This window comes from Myotis yumanensis, unplaced genomic scaffold (assembly GCF_028538775.1).
Source record: "Myotis yumanensis isolate MYYU_CA2020_CCGP unplaced genomic scaffold, mMyoYum1.0.hap1 SCAF_3, whole genome shotgun sequence".
NCBI classification, from domain to species: domain Eukaryota; kingdom Metazoa; phylum Chordata; class Mammalia; order Chiroptera; family Vespertilionidae; genus Myotis; species Myotis yumanensis.
The window spans coordinates 152,845,855-152,871,770 of record NW_027223754.1 but is presented as its reverse complement, the minus strand read 5'-3'; the positions used below and the strand labels follow the sequence as shown (position 1 = coordinate 152,871,770).

Here is a 25,916-nt window from a genome sequence, read left to right as displayed (position 1 = left end):
TTCCCAGTTTATCCTTCCCTTCCCACCAGCCCGATAAACAGGATTGTTAAACCCCAGGGAAAGTTACACTGTGGTTTTTCCTCTTTGAATTACACCCCAGCACAGCTTACTGGTGATTACTTGTGGATGGCTTGATCACTTGTGTTTATTTTACCTAAAATCCAGCAAATTCTAAATTTAAACATTTCCTAGCAGAAGAGTTGGTTATCTCTGCATTTTTTAAAATGCTGGTGTCCTCTCATCTAACATAACTGTGTTTAAGGCCCATCTCTATCCTTCGTCACTGTTTAACTTCGAGTACTTTGTCCTTTTGTAAAATGAAAATCATACTATTTTGGATCGACTGAGCTCCTTTAATTGTTTTCATATATAGAATCTGTAATCTTTTTTTAAAAAATACATCTTATTGATTTTTTTTTTTACAGAGAGGAAGGGAGAGGGATAGAGAGAAACATCGACCAGCTGCCTCCTGCACTCCTCCTACTGGGGATGTGCCCACAACCAAGGTACATGCCCTTGACCGGAATCAAACCTGGGACCTTTCAGTCCACAGGCCGACGCTCTATCCACTGAGCCAAACCGGTTTGGCTAGAAGCTGGAATCTTGCTTCAGACTGGTACAAAGGGAGAAGATACAGGTTTCGGCAAAGTCAAAAAGGCAAACAGCAAAGGTGGATTGAGACCTAGTGCTGTTAGTGCTTTGTGGCCTTGGACTAGTCACCCAGTCTTTTTGAATCTTAGTTTTCTCATTTGCAAAATAGGGATGTTGGAATGTAAATGTTGGACTGTCGTAAAGATTACAGATAATCTAATAAAGAGCTTGGCCCTTAGGACCAATGATGGTGGTTATTGATGCTCTCAAATGTCTACCTGTGCACAGGTGGAGTTGCAGGCTCTGTACCCAAAACAGCACGTGAGTAAGGCAGTAGGGGTTGGAAAATCGAAATGGAGATAACCTAGAGAGCTTTACCTATTAATGAAATATTTGGAGGCCTCCTTCTTCTGCCGCTCCTGGTGCTGCTTGTGTGCTCGTTTGGTGCGGACCTGGTACCTCTTTTGTGAAGCGGCAGCTGAGGAGACTCCGGCGCTCGCCATGGCCGACGAAAAGCCCAAGGAAGGAGTCAAGACTGAGAACAACGATCATATTAATTTGAAGGTGGCGGGGCAGGATGGTTCTGTGGTGCAGTTTAAGATTAAGAGGCATACACCACTTAGTAAACTAATGAAAGCCTATTGTGAACGACAGGGTTTGTCAATGAGGCAGATCAGATTCCGATTTGACGGGCAGCCAATCAATGAAACAGACACACCTGCACAGTTGGAAATGGAGGATGAAGATACAATTGATGTGTTCCAGCAGCAGACAGGAGGGGTCTACTAAAAAGGGAACCTGCTACTTTACTCCAGAACTCTGTTCCTCCAGACCAAGAAGACATTCTCAATTAGAAAACTGCAATTTGGTTTCAACACATCTGACTACTACAGTATAGTTTTCTCTATTCTTTCATTTTCCCCTCCCCCATTCTTTTATTGTACATAAAGTAACGGATGTATGTGCACAAGCATTTGCATTTTTTTTTTTTTTTTAACTAAATGGCCAATGGTATGTTTTGATCTACATCAAATGGAGATGGGATGGGGAAAAAATACTGGTTCTGTGAAAACACCCCCTTTCTCCATTAGTGGCATGCTCATCCAGCTCTTATCTTTATATTCCAGTAAGTTATTTTGCTCTCACTGTTTAACAAAAAAAGAACAACATAAAAATTCTTGCATACCTTGTTTGATTGGAGAATTTTAATGTTTTTCATTTATCATTGTAAAACCAAGGACAATTTTATAACTTTTTTGTACGTAGCTGTTACATGTAGGGCAATCTGTCTTTAAGTAGGGATAAATTACTCTAAAAAAATGAATCCTAGATAGTTTTCCCTTCAAGTCAAGTGTCTTGTTGTTTAAATAAACTTCTTGTTTAAAATGAAAAAAAAAAAAAATGAAATATTTGGAAGGATATACAACAAAAGGTTACTAATATTACTCACTTGGTGATAGAAAATCAAGTTTTTTTAAAATTACATTTTCTAACATTTTATCATTTACATGTATGTCTGTTTTTGTAGCAATAAATCGTTATTTTTAAATTTTAAAAAATCACTCATGTTTTTTTAAAAAGGGAATAGCACCATATTAACAGATGTGTTCCCTAGATGGTTGAATTTTCCTCCTTTTTTCTACTTTTCTAAGCTTCTGAAATGAGTGTTTGCCTGAATGATGGAGAAAATAAAAGTTCATTTTTAATAGGCATAATCAGCACCCCAAGTGGAATCTACAGTGCATTAGAACTCGCAAAGTATGGGTTCTTGAGAAATGTGTGAAGATGTTTTAGGACCAATAGATGTAATAATAATAATGCGAATAACAATAGGTTCCATTTTCTATGTGAGGCTCTATTTAAATTTCTTAAGTGCATTATCTAATTTAATCCTCATAACAACTGAATGAAGATTAGTTTTTTCAATGGAAAACAAAATCTTGATCATAGCAACAGAGAAAATTGTCACCTATGCTCAGCTGAAGAAACAAAGCTATCCACAAAGTTTATGCCCACGTTGGCATTGGGCCAAGTCCTATAATCTGTGAGCTGCCATGCAAACCTTAACTACCATATACTGCCCCCCTTTTTTTTCTTCCTCAAATCACTCTTAATTGGGCAAACTTGGGGGTGGGGGACAATGGGGATGGTTTTGGTTGAATATCTTTTTCTTGCTTTATGCTTAGGATACAGTTATCAATACAGTTATTGAATGAAAACAGGTGGTGATACTGAAACCTGGTTTTATACCACTCCAAGTGTGGAGGTTATGGGTGGGTAAGTCTGTTTCTTTTGTTGTGGGTAATGAACTTGGCAACTGCTTTCCTTCTGGCCTTTGGTTCCCATAGTGATTAGGAAACGTTCTTAGGTTAGTTTTGAAGGAAGTTTCACATTTGAGTATTCATAACTGCTTTCCCATAACTATGAAGTAATTCTGTATTTACTTCTCATGAGTTGCCGTGTATCCTGGGCTTTTTGATTGGTTGGCTTTGTCCAGTCTCTTGAGTGCACTTACTCATACAAAGTACTCTTTTGGAAGTTTGCTATTTAATTTAAAAAGTATTTGTGACTTCTTTGCAGAGGGGGAGGGATGTTCCTGTTTATTCACCTTTATAGAAAAGCAATTAGCATGAGTCACAGTGCTGGCATTTGATACATTTTTGTTGAAGCAATGGATAAGTTCTTGTTTCAGTTCAAGGAGACTTTTTTAAGGGTTGGAGTTGCCTGATGGGAACAGAGGCTGCTCTTGGGAGAGAGATAGTGAACTCCGGGCAGGCATGGGCTTGGGCACTGTGACCACCAGACAGCAGATAGGACTAAATGATGCCTAACGCTTATGGTAGATTTGAGATTCTGTGATTCGTCCGTGTCTCTAACATGTGTCCCAAGAGGAGAGCATAGGAACCACAGACTACGCTGTGGAGCTGTCGGTAGCAGAGCTGGCTGACGGGACTGGTACTGCACTGGGAGCAGAGTGCTCTTCTGATTCCTCGAGTCAGCATGAACAGTTCTCATTTTTGAGAAACCGGTCCAATGAGATGGGGCTTCAGATCATCTTCCAGATTTAGTGCGAGTCCAGGAGAGAATGGTGAGGAGGTAAAACTGTTATTTTCAATTCCGAGAAAGTTGGTATGAGATGTTTAGAATAAGTCAAGCCATTGGCATCCAGGTTACAAATAAGTTCAGTTAAAAGCCAGGAACTAGCCCTGGCTGGGTGCCTCAGTTGGTTGGAATGTCATACCAGACACCAAAAGGTTGCTCTCTTGATTCCCAGTCAGGCACATATCCAGGTTGTGGGTTTGATTTACAATCAGGGTGTATATAGGAAGCAGCTGATCAATGTTTCTGTATCTCCCCGCCCTCCTCTTTCTCCCTTTCTCTGAAAATCAATAAAAACATATCCTCTGGTGAGGATATTTTTTTAAAAGCCAGGAAATAATATTACTCACTAAATATGTCACCTTAAGTAACTTTTTAAAAAATATATTTTATTGATTTTTTTACAGAGAGGAAGGGAGAAGGAGAGAGTCAGAAACATTGATGAGAGAGAAACATTGATCAGCTGCCTCCTGCACACCCCCCACTGGGGATGTGCCCGCAGCTAAGGTACATGCCCTTGACTGGAATCGAACCTGGGACCCTTCAGTCCGTAGGCCGACGCTCTATCCACTGAGCCAAACCGGTCAGGGCTCACCTAAAGTAACTTTGATTGTTTTCCCACACACTATTTATATTGCTGCCTCATTCATGAGCCCCCCCCAAATTATCATTGATCTCAATTTTGTTTCAGTGTTTTATCTTACTTAGTTGCTGATACTAAAAAAATTTGGAGATTACCCAAATTATCCAGATTTCTGACTTGCCTATTTAAAAAAAAAATCAGTTTTGTCATAATTACACCAGGCTTCCTACATAGTAACCGTGAACTGGAGCTTGGGGGCTAGAAGTCATTGACTTCAGTGGAGACATTATTGTCCCTTGTTCTTTTATTCTTTTATTCCCTGCTTCATTCACTCACGGGGCTCGTCTGGCCTCGGAGGGCATTTGAATTTACTCTCGATATAATGCTCATATGCACGTCTGAAGATAAGACTATAAGTAGCTATTGTGGCAACCTCAGGAGGGGACTGTTGAATAATATAAAGTGCTTCATTGGATTCGGGCAGAGCGCTCTGCCTCTGGGATGATCCCAGCCAGCCAACCCTGTAACCAGAGTGAAGACGACAACAATATTCTCCTCCTGTGCTTCCCAGCGGCGTTCGGTAGAGCTCTGGTCCAGGAGCCCGGGCCGGCATGCCTGCCGACCGTTGCCTGCCTAGGCTCAGGGTCACTTGGCACCTGTGCTGGAGAAGGAGCCAGGGGAGTGGCAGAGGCTCAATGGCATCCATTCAGCAGCGTTCTGAATGCCGGCAGCCAAGAGACCGTCAGCTGTGCCTGCGAGGAGTGTGGGTGCCCGCCAGGAACATCTAAACTTCAAAGGGGAAAAACTGTACTGTGGGCTGATGTGGAAAGCTTTTGGTCCTGTTGAATTGGGCTCGTTTTTACAGAGAAGGAAGATGGTGCAAAGAGTTTTGGGGGACTCTACCTGTTTTTAGTAACCTTTCCACTCTACCCTGGAGGTGCCAAAATAATTAAAATGCTGGAGGAGCTGCATGCAACATCTAACCATGAAAATAGACTGAAAACAAAGGATTTCTACTGTTTAGTCTCAGAACTACATGGAATTAGGGTGCTGTGAAAGAAGCAAATTCCATTAAAATTGAAGTTACACATTTATGACCAATTTAGATTTCTAAAGGGTGGGGTAGGGGTGGGGGAATCTTATAATTTTGAGCAACCTATACTTTGGTTCTAATAAGAAAAAGAAATTGTGCTTTCTGTTGTTCTTGAAATTTTTTTTTTCATGCTGGCCCAGGCCTGAAGGCTGATGTCTGGACTTTGTTAAAAAGCAGAATGTGCCCTTCAACGATCTAAGAGCCTGAAGACAAGCGCGAGTAGACCAAAGCATTCCCACACCCCCCGGTGCCCAAATCTGATTCAGTGACTTCCTGAAGACCTTCGTCACTTACTGTACATGGGTTTTATTTCCTTCACCTGCCCCCTTTCCTCACATATCCCTCCTTTTCCCTTTCTTATTGCTCTTGCTTTTCTCATCAAGCTGTATTTCCCTTTACCCTATTCTTGCTCCCACCTTCCCTCTTTCCCACAGTCTATTGGCCTATCGCCTTCTTAACAGAGTGGGTACACAGTGTGGGCAGAAAGCTGGCAGGAGAAAGATTCAATTAAAAGCCAGTGTTCAACCCTGGCCTGCGTGGCTTAGTGATTAAAGTGTCTGCCTGTGAACTAGAGGGTCTCGGGTTGGATTCTTGGTCAAGGGCACTTACCTGGGTTGTAGGTTCGATGCTCCCCTCCTCTAACCACCCCCCCACCCCCCACCCCCGTTGGTGTTCCTGCGGGAAGCAACCAGTCGATGTGTCTCTCCCTCTCCCTCTCTCTCTCTTTCCCTTCTTCCCTTCCTCCCTTCCCGTTGCCTTCTACTCTCCTTAAAATCATCAATGGAAAAAAAAAATCTTTACTCCTTGGGTTAGAATTAATAAAATAAAAAATAAAAAGTTTGTGTTCCAGTTGTGGCTGCATAATTAGGGGAGGGGGAAAGCTAAGATGTAGTTCTCTACCATGTACTAGAGCTGTTTGTGCATCTGATCATGTGTAAAAAAGAATCTGTTCCAGAGAAGAGCAGCTAGGTATAGGAGTAGGCGTGGCAGAGGCAATAAAGCAGATAGTGTTTTTAAAATATGTTTTTATTGATTTTTAGAGAGGAAGGAAGAGGGAAAGAGAGAGAAATATTGATGAGAGAGAATCATTGCATGTCTCCTGCATGCCCCCTACTGGGGATAGAGCCCAAAACCCCAGCATGTGCCCTGAAGGGGAATGGAACCATGACTTCCTGGTTCATTGGTTGACATTCAACCACTGAGCCACCTGGCCAGGCAATAAAGCTGATTTTGTATTTAGGTCCCATAAAGAGTTCATAATGTCCTGGCTGGCGTGGCTCAGTGGTTGAGCATCGACTTATGAACTAGGAGGTCACGGTTCCATTCCCAGTCAGGGCACATGCCCAGGTTGCAGGTTTGATCCCTAGTGTGGGGCATGCAGGAAGCAGCCAATCAATGAGTCTTTGTCATCATTGATGTTCTATCTTTCTCCCCCTCTTCTTTCCTCTCTGAAATCAATGAAAATGTATATTTTTTTAAAAAGAGTTTATAATGAAGTATAAGATTAGAAAATGCTAGCATTTTCACCTGATTCCTTTTTAACCACTTTGTTGTAAAGATTAAAAGATATACTATCTTTTAAGAAGTGTAGCTTTTCAAAGTAAATTGCAAGGTGAATGGACCAAAATAAATAAGAATGGTACAAGGCAGGTGTTTTAAATGATTTGTAATTTTAAGCCACTTTAAAAGTTACTTCTAATTTTAGTAAAATAAAAGGTGGTCTGATGACATTGTGGTACTTCCATCTCATATCCTCAGTATTCTATTAAATATAGCTGACTCTGCCTTCTCTTATCTAAATTAGCATAAAACAGGTTTTTTTAAAATCTATTGTCAAAATTTGGCAGGAAATGTCATTTCCTGATAATGTCATCAGTTAGAACATAGGTCTACAGCTATCTTTTCTGTGGATAATATGCTTTTGTTTTTAACTTATTAAATAAACTAGAGGTCCGGTGCACGAATTCGTGCACCAGTGAGGTCCCTCGGCCTGGCCTGTGGGATCGGGCCGAAACCAGCTATCCGACATCTCCTGAGGGGTCTGGGATTGTGAGAGGGCACAGGCCAGGCTGAGGGACCCCACCGGTGCACGATCAGGGCCAGGGAGGGTTGTGGGAGGTTGTCCAGCCAGGGAGGGACCGCAAGAGGGCTCCAGGGCTTGTCCGGCCCATCTCGCTTGTCCCGATTGGCCGGACCCCAGCAGTAAGATAACCTACCAGAGCGTCTGCCCCCTGGTGGTCAGTGCACATCATAGCGAGCAGTTGAGTGGCCTTAGCATATCCTTAGCATATTATGCTTTGATTGGTTGAATGGACGACTGGACTCTTAGCATATTAGGCTTTTATTATATAGGACTGAAACATTCCTTATAATAATCAAATAGAGAGCTGAATAAAGATAGTATCCTTATCTTATAGAATGTTTAATTTTAAATTTTCTAATAATGGCCCAGCCCCTGCTTAATTTATCACCCTGCAGAAAGTAAAAAACTGACATTCATGTAATGCCCTGAACTCTGCAGATAATCATACCCCTGGGCCTTTGCACAAACTACCCTTTTTGCCCAACTTGGCATATTCCTACTTAGCTGCTCCCTCCAGTGTCCCCTCAGAGTCTTCCCTGATTTACCTGGGCAGAATTTGTTGTTCCTTCTTATGTGTTATTCTCACAGCACTTGCTTCATGCTTCAATTATAGGACCTATACATTCCGTTGTAAGTGATGATCATTTAAAAAAATAAGTTACTTGTCTTCACGCCTGTAGACCAGGAGGGTCTGAGGGCAAAAAGACAATGTGATTATATTTGTCTGTCCAGAGCCCAACACCTGGAAGATGCTCAGTAAATGTTTGTCAGGTGAGTAGTGTAAGCATTTTGGTCCTCATTGTTCACTTGCTGAGTGGACATTATTGAATGAACATTGTGAAATTCAATTTTTTTTAGATTATGTGGGTAAAAGTTGGATGCGGGACTAGAAATACACTTTTATTATAGAGTTTGGCCCAGACCCGAGGATAAAATAGAATACATAGGATATTATTATTAATACATGGATTGTATATCAAATTAAACATTTTTCTTTTGTACTTTGAAAAGATAAAATAACAAAGAAGAGAATTAATATTTCTGACATTTAAACAAAACTGGTTGATGTTCAGTATTGGCTTAGGCCTGAAAAAAATCTTAAAATATAGATATATACACATTACTTATATATAAAAATTGATTACATATAAATTGATTAAATACATAACTGGATTATATGTATATATTGTATTCATGGTTGATTTTTTAAATTGCCATCTGGTCAAGGATTTTGTGGGCTAAAGCCTAGAAGGTATGTATTCTGGGCTCTAGACTGTGTTGTGATTCTCCATTGTGCGGTGAAAGCTGAGGAAACGTGGCTAATTAAACTACTTTCTGGGATCCTACTGTCCGCTCCTGAGCCAGGGTTTTAGCTCACTTGGAGCCAGAGGTTATTGGAGCTCTCATTTATTGAACTGTATGAAGTTAAATAAGATATGAAGTTGCCAAAGTGTACAATAGAAGTCTAAAGAAAGTGAAATGAAATAATTGGTGTTTCCTGTGTTGTCTTCCTAGATTAGGGTCTTCTCTTATGGTAGAAGTAGACATATAAAATATGCCTTTGATTGAGAGATGTTTAAACCATTATGATATTCAGTGCACGTAACTGGAGTTCTTTTTCCACTGTTGACCAAATAGGACATTGTGTATGGGAGAAACCTTGTAGGGCTGGATGGCCAAGGACCACATGGAGCAAAGGATGAAGAGGTAGTGATGGGAGAGGGGAAAGGAAAAGCATTTTATGGAATAGCAAATTTGGGTCCTAAGTCCATATATGCATAACTAAGCATTTTGATAACTCAGTATCTTTACTGAAGCAAACATTTATCAGAGATAGCTATTGAATATCATGTGCTATGTGAAAATTTAGAGACATGATCTTTGCTTTTGAGGCACTAATTTGTAACCTGTATGGTTCCAAGTGTTACAATAGTTATAACATAATAGCAATAGTACAATAATGATTTTAAAACAAAAGCAGTTGACCTAATTATAGCTTCTCTTAAAGCCATAGCATCATGACATTCAGGAAATACTAAGGAATTGACATTAGCACTTAGATAGTTAAAAAAAAAAAAAATTTTTTTTTTGAATCTTTTTTTGGGGGTGGTGGTGATTCTTTTGACTTTTTTTTTTTTTTTTTTTTTTTTTTACGTTAAATGGTAGAAATACCATCATTGCTTTTCTAGATGATGCTAGACACTTAAACTTTTATTTGATACATCAGTAGTTACACAATATATAGCATTCTAACAAATTACTAGAAGGCTCGGCCTGGATCACTTGGCTTGCTTTCCGTTGTTACTCTCTTTGTAATTGTTGAGCATTATAATTTTGTATCATGGGCTTTAGAGTCAGGCACACCTAAATAGGAATTCAAGCTTTAGTACTTACTAATTATATAACTTTGGACAAAATAATCTCTCTGTGTTTCAGTTTTCTCATCTATGTTATGGAGACACTGCAAAATGGGATTGCATTGCTGTAAGAATGAAATGAGCTAAGATATATCAAGTGCTTGTCCCAGCATCTGGAACCCAGTAGGAACTCTGTAAATATTCTCCTGTTATTTGCCAATGGTGAATTGCTTGTGAGGTTAAACTGTATTCCAGTACACACTTTCAAATTGTAATTACTGCAATAAAGGAAACAGCCTTTATTTGAAAAAGCTTCAATTTGCAATTACTTCAGTACAAAAGATTTAAACTACTTTAAAAGCTTTTCATTCTTAAAACCTATTCAGAGAAGAACATGCTAGATTTTGTATTTACTCCATGAGACTTCATGTAGAATTAGATCAGGACAGAAGGTCAATGTTTAGAGAATGCCTGGAACCGTTGTCAGTACCGCAGCCATTCTAAAATGTAAATCTTTGTACTCTGTACAGATCAATGATTTCCACACACTGTCCTTTTCCTTTAGTAAAAATCAATCTACTAATATGGTCTTAAATGTCCTTGCTTAATTACGGGGAAGTTAATGACATCCTGCCTCTTGTGCATTCCAAATAAAAGCAGTCTAGTGAATCTTTCAGATCTGTACTTTCTTAAACTGGCCTTTCCTGTGGCGTAGATAAACTGCAATCATTGATCACCTTAATTTATTGTCTTTTATCCTGGCTAGCTTTCTTCTGAAAAAAAAAAAAAAAAAAGTGCACATTTGTTTTCCATACTTTACCCGAAATTGTTATCTAGGCCAAAATATAATATTTGGCTTTTAAAAGCTATGAAAACTGATGCTTTTGTAGTAAGCTTTTATTCTAAAATAATACTAAGGTTAACGTCATTTCAAATGAAGATGTTATAATGAAAACTTAGATAGAAAAATGGATACAACCTCTCTTTAAATGTCAGAAATGTGGAAGTGACTTTACTTTCATTTCTGAAACAATGAGAGCACAGTTTCTTAATTTATTTAATTTTTTTAAAGACTGTTTTCTTTTTTTAAAAATATATTTTATTGGTTTTTTACAGAGAAGGGAGAGGGATAGAGAGTCAGAAACATTGATGAGAGAGAAACATCGATCAGCTACATCCTGCACACCCCCTACTGGGGATGTGCCCGAAACCAAGGCACATGCCCTTGACCGGAATCGAACCTGGGACCCTTCAGTCCACAGGCTGATGCTCTACCCACTGAGCCAAACCGGTTAGGGCTCTTAATTTATTTTAACGATGCTCCCCACTAATAGGTTAATCGTCCCTGGAGTTCTAGGATGAGGCCATGATTTTGAGCTTAGAATGGAAACATCCTGGTTTCATACATGTCTGTGCTATTTATTTTGCTTAAGTTATTGGTGATTTCATAGTTCAATAGCAGAGAAAGACTTTCAGGGTTTATATTTTCCACGAAGCACTACCTAAAAGGTTACACTATGTCTAGCCATCCTAAACTCTCTTCTCTAGGACCTGACTCTTTGGGGCCAGGGTATCAAAAATATCAATTTTAGTTTATTTAAGGAACTACATTTTCATTCCCCAAATTGGCACAGCCTTCCAAATCCTACGTATCTTTTAGAGGCAGTGCAGGGCCAACCCCTCTAAAGCTATTACTGTTGACGATCCCAGTTGGCCTGTGATCTTTCCTTTTCTGAAAGTCCTTTCGCTTGTGTCGTTAGTACCGCTTGTGTCGTTAGTACCGTGAAATCTAGAACTGTTTTCTTTTTTATGGTAATTGACCAATACGGGCGCTTTGCCTGGTGGGGAAGTCTTTTCGCATCTCATCTCATTGCCTTTGGAAGGCAACATGGCAGCTATGATTAGTGACCATTTTGCACTTTAGAAGCATGAGTTCCGCAGAGCTAATTGCTCCTCCAAGGTCACACTTCTCCTGAAACTGGTGTCCTGGTTCTCTGTGTTCTGTCCCGTGCTTGCTGTGTGCATAAGTCTTGTCTTCTGATCAAGCCTGCTAACTCTTCAAAGACCTTTTCTGATGGGGATTCCACATTTCAGATTCCACTTAGGAGGAACTGAGATGCCAGTTCACCCATATCCTGGAAGGGCTTTATGCTATAGATGAGTCTTCCTTCCTTTTCCCTTCCTCCCTCCCTCCCTCCCTCCCTCCCTCCCTCCCTCTCTCCCTCCCTCCCTTCTTTCCTCTGTCCCTTTATTGTATTTATTGGGGTGACATTATTTAATAGAATTCTATAGGTTCAGGGGTACAGTTCTATAATTCACCATCTGTATATTGTGTGTTCATCACCCAAAGTCAAGTCTCCTTCGATCACCATTTGTCCCCCCTTTGTCCTTACCTCTCCCACCCCCCTTCCCATCTGGAATCCCCACACTGTTGTCCATGAGGGGTGTGTGTGTGTGTGTGTGTGTGTGTGTGTTGGGGTTTTTTGCTTAATCCCTTTGCCTTTTCCACCCAGTCCCCCTACCCCCTCCTCTTTGACAGCTGCCAGCCTGTTCTCTGTATCTACGAATCTATGTGACCCGGTGCATGAAATTCATGTGGGTGGGGGGTTTCCCCTCAGCCCAGCATGCACCCTCTCCAATCGGGGACCCCTTGGGGGATGTCTGACAGTCAGACATCCCTCTCGCAATCTGGGACCACTGGCTCCTAACCGCTCACCTGCCTGCCTGCCTAATCGCCCCTAACCTCTCTGCCTGTCTGCCTGATCACCCCTAACTGCCTCTGCTTGCCTGCCTGATTGCCCCTAACTTCCTTCCCCTGCAGGCCTGATCTCACCCCCAACTGCCCTCCCCTGCCGACCTGGTCACCTCCAACTGCCCTCCCCTCCTGGCCTGATCTCACCCCCAATGGCCCTCCCCTGCTGGCCTGATCTCATCCCTAACTGCTCTCTCCTGTCAGCCTGATCACCCCTAACTGCTTCTGCCACGGCCCCCACCACCATGGCTTTGTCCAGAAGGAAGTCAGACATCCAGAAGATGGCCAGTCGACCTGGTCTAATTAGCATATTACCCTTTTATTGGTATAGATAGATTATATAGGATAGGATTGCTTAAATGGGGGGAAAGCCTTTTTCAGCAGGAGAAGATGCTCTTGGCAGACAAAAACACATAATCCCTGTATTTGGACTGATAGCCAGCCATATGCACTATACTGCCAAACCGGTCATTAAAAAATTGAACCATGCCCTAACCGGTTTGGCTCAGTGGATAGAGCATCAGCCTGCGGTCTCAAGGGGCTCAGGTTCGATTCCGGTCAAGGGCATGTACCTTGGTTGCGGGCACATCCCCAGTAGGGAGTGTGCAGGAGGCAGCTGATCGATGTTTCTAACTCTCTATCCCTCTCCCTTCCTCTCTGTAAAAAATCAATAAAATATATTTAAAAAAATTGAACCCCTTTCTTTCACCTTACACCAAACAGCTGTTGCCCTTAAAACCCCTCCTCAGCCCCCACCTTAGGTTCTGCCTTCACAGTTCACCCAGATTTGGTTCTGATTGGTCGGTTTCTATGCCAGTCAGTGTCAAAAGCTCCGCCTCCTAGACAGCCATTGGCTTCTCGCAGTTCACCAGATTTGGTTCTGATTGGTCGGTTTCTATGCCAGTCAGCGTCTCCAGGCCTATCTCCAGGCCTGATCAGAGAGGCGGGGCTGATCAGCAGCTGCCCCAGTCTGCTGGCAAGCAGGCTGAACTGCTGACCTCTCAAAGAGAGAGAGAGGCGGGCTGATCAGCAGCCACCCCAGGCTGCTGGCGAGGCCCGGAGAGAGAAGCAGGGAGCTGATCAGATCCTGCTTCTCTCTCCGGGCCTCGCCAGCAGCCTGGCGTGGCTGCTGATCAGCCCCGGCTCTCTCTCTGAGAGGTCAGCAGTTCAGCCTGCTTGCCGGTCCCCGCCCACCGGAGGCTGCTGCGTGTACAGCCTGGCGGTCGGTCGAGCCTTCGGTCATTTTGGATGTTACGGACCCTGACTCTTTATATATATAGATGATTCTGTTTGTTTTGTTTGTTAGTTTATGTTGTTCATTCACATTTTCAATTTTAGATTTTTAAATGGTCACTGAAAAAAGTAAAAAGAAACTGTTGAACAGGTGAAATGAATTTCAATAATATCTTATGTAATCCAATATGTCTAAAATTTTTAATTCCAGTATTAATTGACCATAGTACTCGCCCCCACACCTTCCCCTACCCCATACCTCTCATTGCTCCTTGACTTTCATACCTTAACTAGAGGCCCGATGCATGAAATTCGTACAAGAGTAGGCCTTCCTTCCCCCGGCTGTCGGCACCGGCTTCCCTCTGGCACCCAGGACCTGGGCTTTCCTCTGGCTGCCGGCAGGCACCCAGGACCTCAGCTTCCCTCGCAGCCCTGACTTCATCCAGAAGGTCGTCTGGAAGGACATCCTCTCTAATTAGTATACGACGCTTTTATTATTATAGATACCCTGCACGTCAATAGCTCTCACTGTTTCCATTGCCTATCCCTTCACTGAAGATGGGGCTCCTGACGATTAGTCTGTTATTTACAGCTACTAGTAAGCAGTCTGGCACAAGGAAATACCCAATAAATATTTTTCATATGAAGCCTACTGATGCTAGCAGTAATACCATCTCCATCTGTTTCCCAGTGGTTTGCAGGTTACAGCATGCTTTTCACGTGTATCTCTCAGCAGTCCTTGTGCATTTACAAGATGAAACGAGGAGAGGTTAAGTGACTTTCCACATCCCGTGACTTGTAATAGGTGCCATTGTAACTCCAACCTGGGTCTGTTGGGTTCAGACTTCGAGAGAAATGAAGACTCGGCCTTTGCTTATTCAGTCCATTCACTAAAAAAAGTCAGAGCTCACTTTTATGGAGAACATTTCATAAAAGTCTGCACCTGGTGTTTAGCTAATCGGTGGCTGTAAGGTTGTATATGTTTTCTCAGGAGCAACGAGCATGTGAACAATTGATGGAACCAGTTAGAGTCTCACTGGGTTCTTCTTCTCCTCTTAAAGACATTCCAGTGGTTCTCATCTGTCTGTTGGGAAAAATTCCTTATACCCTGTGGATAAAGGTACTGATGCATCCAAACAGAATGTAGACTTTTTTTATATCATAAGGAACATTTGACCAAACAAGACTATGAGATAATTGAGATGGCTTGTGATGCTTTAAAAATGTTGTTTTTATTTGATAGATAATCATGAGTATCACACCCAATCTGTCAATTTTATGTCCCAGTCTTGGGCATTCAGTAATGTTTAGAGAAACAGTCCAGTCTGGACTCAGTCTTTCTCTCTCTCTCTCTCTCTCTCTCTCTCTTTTTATTGATTGCAGAGAGGGAGAGAGAGATAGAAACATCAATGATGAGAAAGAATCATTGATCGGCTGCCTATGCCCCCTACTGGGAATCTAGCCCGCAACCTGGGCACGTGCCCTTGACTGGAATTGAACCTGGGACCCTTCAGTCAGCAGGCCAAGGCTCTTTCCAAACTGGCTAGGGCTGGACTCAGTCTTTCCATAAAATATGCGTCATTCTGTGGTCTTACAGGCGTTTATTTTAAGAGTTAGGACTACTCTTCACCAGAGCAATAGCAAGAAATGCCTTCATTTCTTCCTTTCCTAGGCACTTCCATTTTGTTTGGTAAGTATTAGTCAGTGGGTTTTATAGCTTAGAGGAACTACTCCAAAAAAAAATTTTTTTTACAAAGTAATTGAGTAGTTTGAAAGCACACTTTTTGTGTATTATTCTTGTTGGATTATTGATGTTGATTCATTCTGTGGTGGTGTTCTGGTAGAACAGAAATGAAATACTGGTCATTAAAAAAACAGTAAATTTTAGCCTTGTTAAAAAGAACGTTATTATTATTATTTAGTAGATCCTGCCCTAGATTTAAATAATGACTGATTAGAGCCTCCTCCGAGATGCCATTTTTCTGCATAAAAGAGATTGCCCTGTTTTTTGCAGTTGGGAGTCATGGTGATAAGACCCTCCTAATGTTTTATTCGGTAAATCTTTTCTATGCAGCATTAGAAATTGTAATGAGTAATATATAAACGATGCTGGCCAATAAATAAATTTACTATTCTAGCTTATAGATAAATGCAGGATGAAATAAAAATAATCAAGTATCCTAGCCAGGTTGGAGTGTCATCCCCATATAACAAAAGGTTGTGGGTTCGATTCCCAGTCAGGGCACATACCTAGGTTGCAGGTTCAATCCCTGCTCAGATGTGTACGGGAGGCAACCGATTGATATTTTTCTCTCACATTGATGTTTCTTTCTTTCTTTCTTTCTCCCTTCCTCTCTCTCTAAAAATCAATAAAAACGTGTCCTCGAGTGAGGATTAAATAATAATAATGATGATGCAAGAGCCATTTTATGAAGACATCGTTTTACAGTGCTTGCCTCATGCATTATCTAATTCGATAAAAGACTAAAAAGTACTAGGCATGGAAATATGAGGAGTTATTTTGTGGTCACTATTATCATTCTAGAAGTATCTCAACAGCCGAAATTTCATGGAATTGTGATACTACAGTATTTCTTTATATTATTTTTGTATTGAGATATAATACATATCTTCCAACTCGCCCATGTAATGTGTGCAGTTTAGTAGCCACCACCACAGTCAATTTGAGAACATTTTCATCACCCCAAAGAGAAACCCTGCACCTTTAGCAACCACCCCCCACATCCCCCAGTTCCTTCAGCTCTAGTCAGCAGCTAATCTGCTTTCTGTTTCTATGGATTAGTCTATTCTGGACATTTCACATTAAGGGAATCACTGTGGTCTGCTGTGACTAGCTTCATTCACTGTGCTTGTATTTTCAAAGTTAATTCGTGCTGTACCATGAATCAGTACTTCATTCCTTTTTACAGCCACACTTATTTTTATCTCTTCATTAGTTGATGGACAGTTAGTCTGTTTCCGCCTCTCAGCTAGTATGAATAATGTATGTATGAAAATTTCACCTTTTAAGGAACTGCCAGATTGTTTTTACGAAGTGGCTGCACCGTTTTACATCCCCACCAGCAGCAAATGAATGCGGGTCCCAGTGTCTCGGCGTCCTCGCCAGCCCTTGTCACCTTCTGTCCTGTTGGTGATGGCCATCCTAGGGGAGGAGATACGCTACCTTGTTGTGCTTGTGACTTGTATATCCCGTGGTCTGCCTCCAGCAGAACAGCTTCAGTTTTGTTGTGTTCGCCTCCAGCAACGTTTCAGGCTTCATTTGCTCCAGGGCCCACTTGTTTGTCTTTCTGGCGGTCCATGGCATCCGCAGAGCTCTCCTCCAACACCTTATTTCAAATGAATCAAATTTTCCCTTATTCTGGGCACACGTTGCCTATTAGATACATGATTTGCAAATATCTTCTCCACTCTGTGGGTTGTATTTCACGTTCTTGGTGGTTACAGCTGTATAAGTTGTAACTTATCTTCCAGGCCATCATGTCTTCCAAGCTCGTCCACTGTCTGGGGCAGCTCCTCTTTCCGTAACTTCCTGGTGCATCCCTTTATCACAGCACTGAGCTCAGTGTGTTGATACTATCAGCTTGGGATTTGCCTTCCCCACTGAAGGAAGCTGCCGTCTTGCACATTTTTGTAACTCCAGTGCCTAGGGCTCTGCCTAACACACAATAGGAGTGCAACAAGGGCTTGGTCAACTAAACTAATTCGAAGCTTGAGTCTGAAAAACTGGTGCAGGTCAGTACGAATCCACGAAAGCTAATAGGATAGGCCCTGAAAGAGTGTCCTTGAATCTATTGGAGGGAGGGAAACTGCAGTTCCTTCTACGGAAATAGGCTCACAGTGTTTCCAGAAATCACCCCTTACTGTGATGCTTTCTTCCGTTCTAGCCCTAACGATTTGGTGGTCCCTGGGCGGACAGGGTGCTATGCTCTGTGGCCACCTGTGGTCCCATCGCAAGGATCGATAGATAGTGCACCACGGCTGCTTTGGTATGTGCTGAGCAGGGGACCAACATTTACATGACCGTTGATTGATTTTACTCATTTACTTTTAAATCTTGTAAATTCTTTAGTGCCGTAATTAGGTGAGCTCAAATCTAGTGAGGCCATATGAGTAAAGCCGCACCATCTGTGCAGGGAGGTGACCTGCTGTATTGCGCTGCCTTGTGGCTCTGATGTGGTGTAAGGAATCCAGTTTTTCTCTTCCTAACAAGACATTTTTATGGCAGTACTTTTATATTGATTATTTTTCCTTATGATCTTTTCTTCGCTTGCCCTGAACTTTTCTCAATTAAAGATGTACTCAAATCAGTTCTCTTTCCAGTTTTGGGAGCGTATTTTATTTTCTCTCACCATGACTCTGGGTTCTGCCCCCCAACATTTTCGCTATTGCAGATGTTCCCAGGGTCCCATTCTCATCGGAAAAGTACCGATGCCATGAAGTAAAAAGTTACTCCTGCGAAATGAGGATGAGGTTTTACCTGCTTGCAGACATTCTTCCTTCCCAGAGCTCCCTAGTCCTTGATTTTGAACCCCGAAGGCAGCACGGAAGAGACTAGCTAAGAATTTAAGACTGAAGAAGGAAGCCATGTAGTTTTTGTGTGCTTCTGCTGACATCTGTACTCTCAGCCCCTGTTATTTCTTATTTGGCACTAAGGCAGCTTAAACACACACACACACACACACACACACACACACACACACACAAAACCAGTTGACAGCCTAAGCCAAAGGATTTATTTTCTCTTAGCACAGCAAGATGTGCTAAAATTACTAGATCTTGAAAGACTTGCTGGGATTCCTGAATGAGAAATTCTCCTACCTTTGATTTTTTTTTTCTTTATGAAACAAAAATAGTTCTGTATCCGTGGGTGAAAGAGCTTGGCAGACATGATTATAATAATGTTGTATTGAAAAGCACTTACTTTGATTGACTAAAACCCAGATGCTGTTCGCGGTAGTTAAAAGCCTATAATAATGTCTTCACTCCTGTGTTCACCACACTTCCATGAGATGAATAATAGGATCCCCCAAGCTAGACACGGAGAAGCTGAGAGAGGACACTTGAGAAATACTCCCCTATCTTCTGCCAAGGTTCCCACGAAACAGTTTTGCCTGGAACATAACTAGATTGGGGGTAGAGACCTTGTTTCATAGTTACTGTGTCTTCTTTGCCAGGATTTAGGCCCGGCACACTACAGCTGCTCCAAGCAGGTTGCATGGATGGGAGGCGGGCAGAAATGTTCTATTAATCTGACCGACAGACTGGGTTAGAGGTCCTGGGTGTGCCACTTACTAGCTGAAGTCCCTAGATGGTATAGTTAGCCTCCCTAAATGTCAGTTTCTTATTTGTAAAATGGGGATAGACGAGTACTGAACTTCAAGAAGGTGTAGAGTAGTATTTCATTAATATTAGTTATTAATAAATTGGGCAAATTTTCCAACTCCCTGTTCAGAACTTGACTGCCCTGCTGCTGATGAGCTTGATTAAACGTGAGCAAGTGTGTACATATATGCCACCAGCTCACTCATTCTCTATTGAAAAATAATAGAAATCGAGGAGGTGTTATTTGGACACTGATTTTTTATTAACTCCACTGAATTAGATTCAGCTCTCACTTTTAGGATTTTGCGCTGGGAAAGATGAAATAAAGTTTTCCCAATATGAATATTCTTGTCTTTGGAGGCCAGCCCTGGATCTCAGAACAAAAACAAATCAGTTGTTATTAGTTACTGTATCTCATTTTCCAAAACACATGCTTCATTGTTGCAGTCATTTACAGATAGTTGTACATGACACACTTCTGCTTTTGTCTTCTTGCTAAATCACTAAAAGACCAACCTTCGTGTTCCTGATGTATTAAAATTGTCAAAAGATTCACCTTAGGATTATGTGTCGAGAAGGCTGTTAGTGTGAACACTGTGTAACAGTGAAGAGCCCTTGACGAATGCAGTAATAAAGTGGAATCCGAGGATTGCCCCGTTATGAATGATTTGGATGTAGAAAGAAATTATTTTTAGGCACAGCATCCTTACAAACCCTGAAGCTATGTGTTTTACAAACTAGAAATTTATGCACTAAATAAAAATTACCAGATGTCAGTGTCGGTATGTGCCAACTGGCAAATGTGTGGTGGCTCAGCGTCTGGGAGAAATGATGCTCACTTCTTTGCCATTCAAACTCAGAAGGGGTAGTTGGGGTAAAATGTTGCTGAAAAAATTACAATGTGCTCAGCTACCCAAAGATGTCACATGTTACGAATTGTTATCTGAAAGGCTTTAATTTTTCCCCCTCATGACTCCATGCGTGTTTGTGGCATTGCAAATGTAACCCATGTTTCTGTTCTAACTTTATTACATTCTCTCCAGAGGCTTGCCTCATTCTCTTAAAGGGTCAGCAGATACCTTATTTAAGGAACCGACCTGGACACAGCAAGTCTCATAGAGGTCCAGTTCAGCGCTAAATGCATAATGGGATTAATTACTTTTATCTTGCACATACCAGCATACCTCAGTAATATTCGTGACATCATCAGATGGATTCTCTTCTCTCTTTAGAAATTCGAGCTCAACTGGTAGAACAACAAAAATGCCTGGAGCAGCAAACGGAGATGCGAGTTCAGCTTCTCCAGGACCTGCAAGATTTCTTCCGGAAAAAAGCCGAAATCGAGACGGAATATTCTCGGAACCTAGAGAAGTTAGCAGAAAGGTTCATGGCAAAAACAAGAAGCACTAAGGATCATCAGCAGTACAAGTAAGAGAGGCTTGACTCAGATTCACCTTTCCAAGGTCATAGCCTGCCTTTTTACTGCCCTGTTTGGTTTTAGGACTTTCCCTTTTTGTCTCATAAGCTATTGATTGGCATAACCCCATAGATTAAAGCAGCCATTTGCATTTATGAGCATTAGTTTATCACATTTTAAATTAGTAGTATTCTCTTCACAGTTTTCTCTTTCCAATAACTATATATTTTGGGGTAACTATATATTCAAGAAGAACATAAAGTTCATATTTTTTATAAACGTCTCCATTACAGGAAATTAGCTGATATCTACCACAGGTGGATATTTGGATGGGCAAATTTTAAATAGCTGATTGTTCAGAGACTTCAGCCTTTCTGTGGTGATTTTATATGAAAATAAGCAATAATGCCCAGCCAGTGTGGCTCAGTGGTGGAACATCGACCTATGAACCAGAAGGTCAGGGTTTGATTCCCGATCAGGGTACATGTCCAGGTTGCGGGCTTGGTCCCCAGTGGGGAGCGTGCAGGAGGCGGTCATTTGGTGATTCTCTCTCATCATTGATGTTTCTATCTCTCTCTCCCTCTCCCTTCCTCTCTGAAATCAATAAGAATATATATTTTTATTTTAAAAAAGCAATAAGGGTTGCTTCAATTTAGCGCTCCCCCTCTCCCCCATCACGCTTATGGTCATTGCAATCGAGACCGACTTAAAACAAGGGTCTCGTAAATATGCTATGATGGAGTGTAATGAAACTTCGTCTTAATTGTGCTTCATCTGTTTAAAGAATACCTACCGGTTTTTCTGGTCATGGAATTTACTTCCTAATAAATCCTAGAGACAAAACGAGATCAGTATGCAGATAGAGTATACAAGTGCTATGACAGGGTAATCACAGGATGGCCTGGGCCCACCTGATGGCAGTCCATCCTGTAGTGAAGGTGGAAGGGAAGGTCAAGGAAAGGTCCCAGAAGAAGTAATACATAAGTGAGAACCTGAGGGACTAGGTGGCATGTCAGAGACTGGAGCAGGCTGTTCCAGGCAAGAGGAATATCGTGTATAAGGGACGGGGGGCGGGGGCGGGGGGAGCGGGACAGCTTTGAGAACAGAAAGTAGCCCTGTGGTTACAAGTGTACATTGTGCCAGATCGTGGAGTAGATCATACTCAACAGTTTGGATTTCATCCTGAGGGCATGAGAAGCCTTCGGGGAGTTTTAAGTAGCAGGATGACCAGCTCAGACCTGCTTTTTTAAATGATAACAAGGACCGGAGATCGGATTGTGCACTGGTGGACGTTATGATTGAGAGAGGGAGACCGTGTGTGTGTGTGTGTGTGTGTGTGTGTGTGTGTGTTTGGGGGGGGGGGGGTGCGGGGGGGGGGCAGTGCGCAGCACTGCCGGAAGAAACAGACTTGTTCAGGAGGCATGAAGTAGGCAGCACAGCCTTTCATTTCTGGAAATGCAGGGACTAGGTAACCTGACAAATACTTCTGCCACAAAACTCCCAGAAATTCTGCTTAAAATATAATAGACATTCTTTTAGATGTATAACCGAAACATAGGAAAGTAAGGGAAATTTTCAGGGGCCAGAAAAAGAAAAGGGAACTAAAAACCAAATTGGCAGTTGTATCCGCTCTTTTTCTTTTTTTAATATATTTTTATTGATTTCAGAGAGGAAGGGAGAGGGAGAGAGATACAAACAATGATGAGAGAGAATCCTCAAGCCACTGCCTCCTGCACACCCCACACCAGGAATCAAGCCTTTAACCTGGGCATGTGCCCTGACCGGAAATTGAATCATGACCTCCTGGTTCATGGGTCAGTGCTCAACCACTGAGCCACACAGGTCGGGCTGTACCCACTCTTTAGTCCCAATAAAGATGAGGATAGAAGATGAGGCCCAACCAGGTAAAGAGTTGGAACTGAGGGCTTCCCCACCACCAAGCTTATCACATTGTATCCCAGCTTAAAATCAGGACCAGTAAAACTATCTCAGTGAAATGATAAAACAGAAAACCATAAATCCACCCCCCCCCCGCCCCCCCCCCCCCGCGCACACACACACACATACACACACCAGGCAACAACAAGGCCTGTCAGCTCAGCTGGCTCAGGATTGGAGGGTGATTCAGAGATGCCTGTCTTTGCCTTCACCATGGGCTTGCAGTTCCATTTTACACCCCTCTGTGGCTTTGGATCCTACATAAAAAATTGGGCAGAAACTGTCCCTGGGCTACTTTTGCAGAAGCAAATGAAAAACTACTCCACATAGGGAATACCCCCCCCCCCCCCCCCCCCCCACTTTGGATGTGTTGGGCCAGAATAGAAATAAATTTTAGTGATGGTTTCCAGGGCAAACAAATGTCAAATGTACCTGACAGAGACTAGAGCTAGAAAGAGGAGACTGGAGCCAGTACTGCATTCACATTTATAGTAACCGTCCTTTTTTGAAGTGAATGCAAAGAAGACAGCTCATTCATCCATTCAGTAAAATTTTTAAAATTGATTTTTAGAGAGAGAGGAAGGGAGACGGAGAGAGAGAGAGAGAAGCATCGATGTGAGAGGGAAGCATCCATCAGCTGCCCTCTGTACACTCCCTACCAGGGATCAAGCCCTAAACCCCGGCATGTGCCCTGACCGGGAATCGAACCAACGACCTCCAACCAGCTGAGCCACACCAGCAAGGGCTCAGTAAATATTTTTGAATGACACCTTCTGTGTGCTGTCCTGGGTAATGAGTTATCAACTGAAAATAGGCACCTTAGTCTGACACCTCAATAGAGAGCTGTCACTTTTGTTTCTCCTGGTTTGTTCACTAGTTTTCTTCAAAAAGTAAGCAACTTGAAATTTTCTTTGACTGGAGTACATTTATTTTTGAATAAATATGGGACTGAAGATAGATGGATAATGTCTACAGAAAGGATGAACCAGGATTAGGAAAAACTCAGACAGTCTTTATTAAAGAGTCAGACAGGTTCATTTTACAGTATATGTAAGTCGAGCCAACTGTGCTATAAACCTTAAACTTATACAGTGGTATATGGTAATTATATGTCAATAAAACTTGGGGGCAGGTAGTCATATAGGCCTCATATGATATGCTGACTCTACTGTGTGCCTTTGGTAAAGTTGCTTAACTCTCTGAGCCTTTTTTTTTTCTAACTTATACATTGAGACTTTATGACCATTAAATGAGACACAAAGTTCTTGATATTATTGATAGCTGGCATGGGGTCTACACACAATATTTTTCCTCTCTTCACCAAACAAAAATTAAATATTTAGCACTGTAACCTGACCCATCATTTAAGCTGGAATTCAGAGTCTAGCTCAGCCGTGGGCAAACTACAGCCCGCGGGCCGGATCCGGCCCGTTTGAAATGAATAAAACTAAAAAAAAAAAAGACCGTACCCTTTTATGTAATGATGTTTACTTTGAATTTATATTAGTTCACACAAACACTCCATCCATGCTTTTGCTCCGGCCCTCCGGTCCAGTTTAAGAACCCATTGTGGCCCTCGAGTCAAAAAGTTTGCCCACCCCTGCTCTAGCTCCTATTCAGTTTGGGGATGTTTATAGTGTAGGACAGAGATTTTCAACTGGTATGCCATAAGAATTTAAAAACATGCAAAACCTGACTGTTTAGTCAGGGGCATTGATCTTAGGTTGTCAAAATTTTAAAAATGACAACAACCAAACAGCTGTCCTGAGTGGATGAATCAGAATGATACCTATTGTTTTGGCGTGCCGCAGAGTTTTAGTAATTAGTTTACGTGTGCCATGAGATGAAAAAGGTTGAAAACGGTTGGTGTAGAACAATCCTTGGCCTAACATTGCCCCTGTATGGTGCAAAGATCATGAGTTGGATCAGTCTCCCCAGTTTAAAGTCTCTCTGACACCAGCGTTGGTCTTCAGCACATCCCTGCACCTTGCTAAGCTCCAGTTCTGTCATTGATAGAGGGGGCAGAAAGAACCTCTGCCTTAAATGGAAGTGTAAGGATTCAGTAGAGTTAGTCTGTGTAAAGTCTTCAGATCAGCCCCTGGATAAAAAGAGCTAGCTTCATATAGCACTTACTATAGAACTAAGGCATTTCAGTAAGCAAATAGTCCCCCAAATAAGCCCTGTTATTTTATCCATTCTGCAAATGAAGTAGTGGTGACACAGAGATGTTACATATTTTGGCCAAGATCATAGAGCTAGTAAGTGGTAGTTCTGGGACCTGGACCTGGACCAGCGGTCGCCAACCTTTCAGACCTCACGGACCACCAGTGGTCTGCAGACCACCGGTTCGCGACTGCTGACCTGGATAGTGTAGATCCATATTCCATGCATTCTTTTTTTGTTTTGTTGTTAATCCTCACCAGAGGGTATTTCTTCCATTGATTTTTAGAGAGAAAGGAAGGGAGGGAGAAAAAAGAGAGAAACATTGATGAGAGATACATTGATTGGTTTCCTCTGGCATACACCCTGACTGGACCAGGGTTCGAACCTGCAACCCAGTACATGCTCTTGACCGGCAATCAAACTGGTGACCCTTCTGTGTGTGGGTAGACGCTCTAACTGCTGAGCCAAACCAGCCAGAGCCATATTCCATGCTCTCAATATGTGAGCTGCTTCTTACAGTAGGTGCTTAGTAAATGATAGCTGCTATTGTTATTACTACTACTGTTATTATTAAGGCAATGCCAAGTGTTTATTCAATGAATGGAATAATATTTAAAGCTTACTATAGGCAGGGCATTGAGGAAACAAAAGAAAAATATGAAATGTCCTCAAATGTTCTTCAACATGAAGAATATACATAGAAGTTAATATGATGAGGTAACATTTCCCTCTTGGCTGGGTCGATAGAGATTGCCAGTAGAAAGGCTCCCCTTGTCTGCCATTGGCCCACTGCCCTTTGCCTGAGCACTTTGAGGGAAAATCGGGGTTCTCCAGGTGGGGAGCGACTCTCAGTGTGCCAGCTGGGATTATGGGTGGCCTCTCTCGGGGGTGCAAGTACTAAGACCCTGGATCAGGGGCTTCGTCCCCTACACCCATTCTTACCTCTATCTTCTACTTTGTCTTTTTTCTAGAGATGGTTCTGACTTAATGCAGTGTTCAGTCCTGAGTCTGAGGGGCTTATTAACAGAAAGAGCTGACTTAATGACTTATTTCCTAACTGAATTAATATTCAGAGTTATCAATGATCACGAATAATAGGAGGATAACATGTCTGATAAAATGGCACTTATGTCCCTGAGTTAGGGTAAACATTCTATGCCATTTTGCCATTTTACAGTTAGATTTTAATGTCAAAACAAAACAAAGCAAAAAAACAAACACATAAACGTGGTGGTACTTTGATTTTTTTTTTTTTTTTAAGCAG

General features: G+C 42.0%; 2 protein-coding genes across 3 annotated transcripts in view; both read left to right on the top strand.

The window, feature by feature from the left end:
- The window catches only part of SRGAP1 (SLIT-ROBO Rho GTPase activating protein 1), a 255,335-nt gene that overhangs the window by 96,538 nt on the left and 132,881 nt on the right, over window positions 1-25,916 (top strand). For both annotated transcript variants that reach the window (XM_070409810.1, XM_070409811.1), the window contains exon 2: window positions 20,367-20,562. In XM_070409810.1, coding sequence (XP_070265911.1) covers window positions 20,367-20,562 — 196 coding nt within the window. The remainder of the gene's footprint in view (window positions 1-20,366; window positions 20,563-25,916) is intronic.
- Window positions 997-1,781, top strand: LOC139005401 (small ubiquitin-related modifier 2). Its single transcript, XM_070407650.1, has one exon. It carries the CDS (start codon window positions 1,093-1,095, stop codon window positions 1,378-1,380), a length of 288 nt encoding a protein of 95 aa, XP_070263751.1. The 5' UTR covers window positions 997-1,092; the 3' UTR covers window positions 1,381-1,781.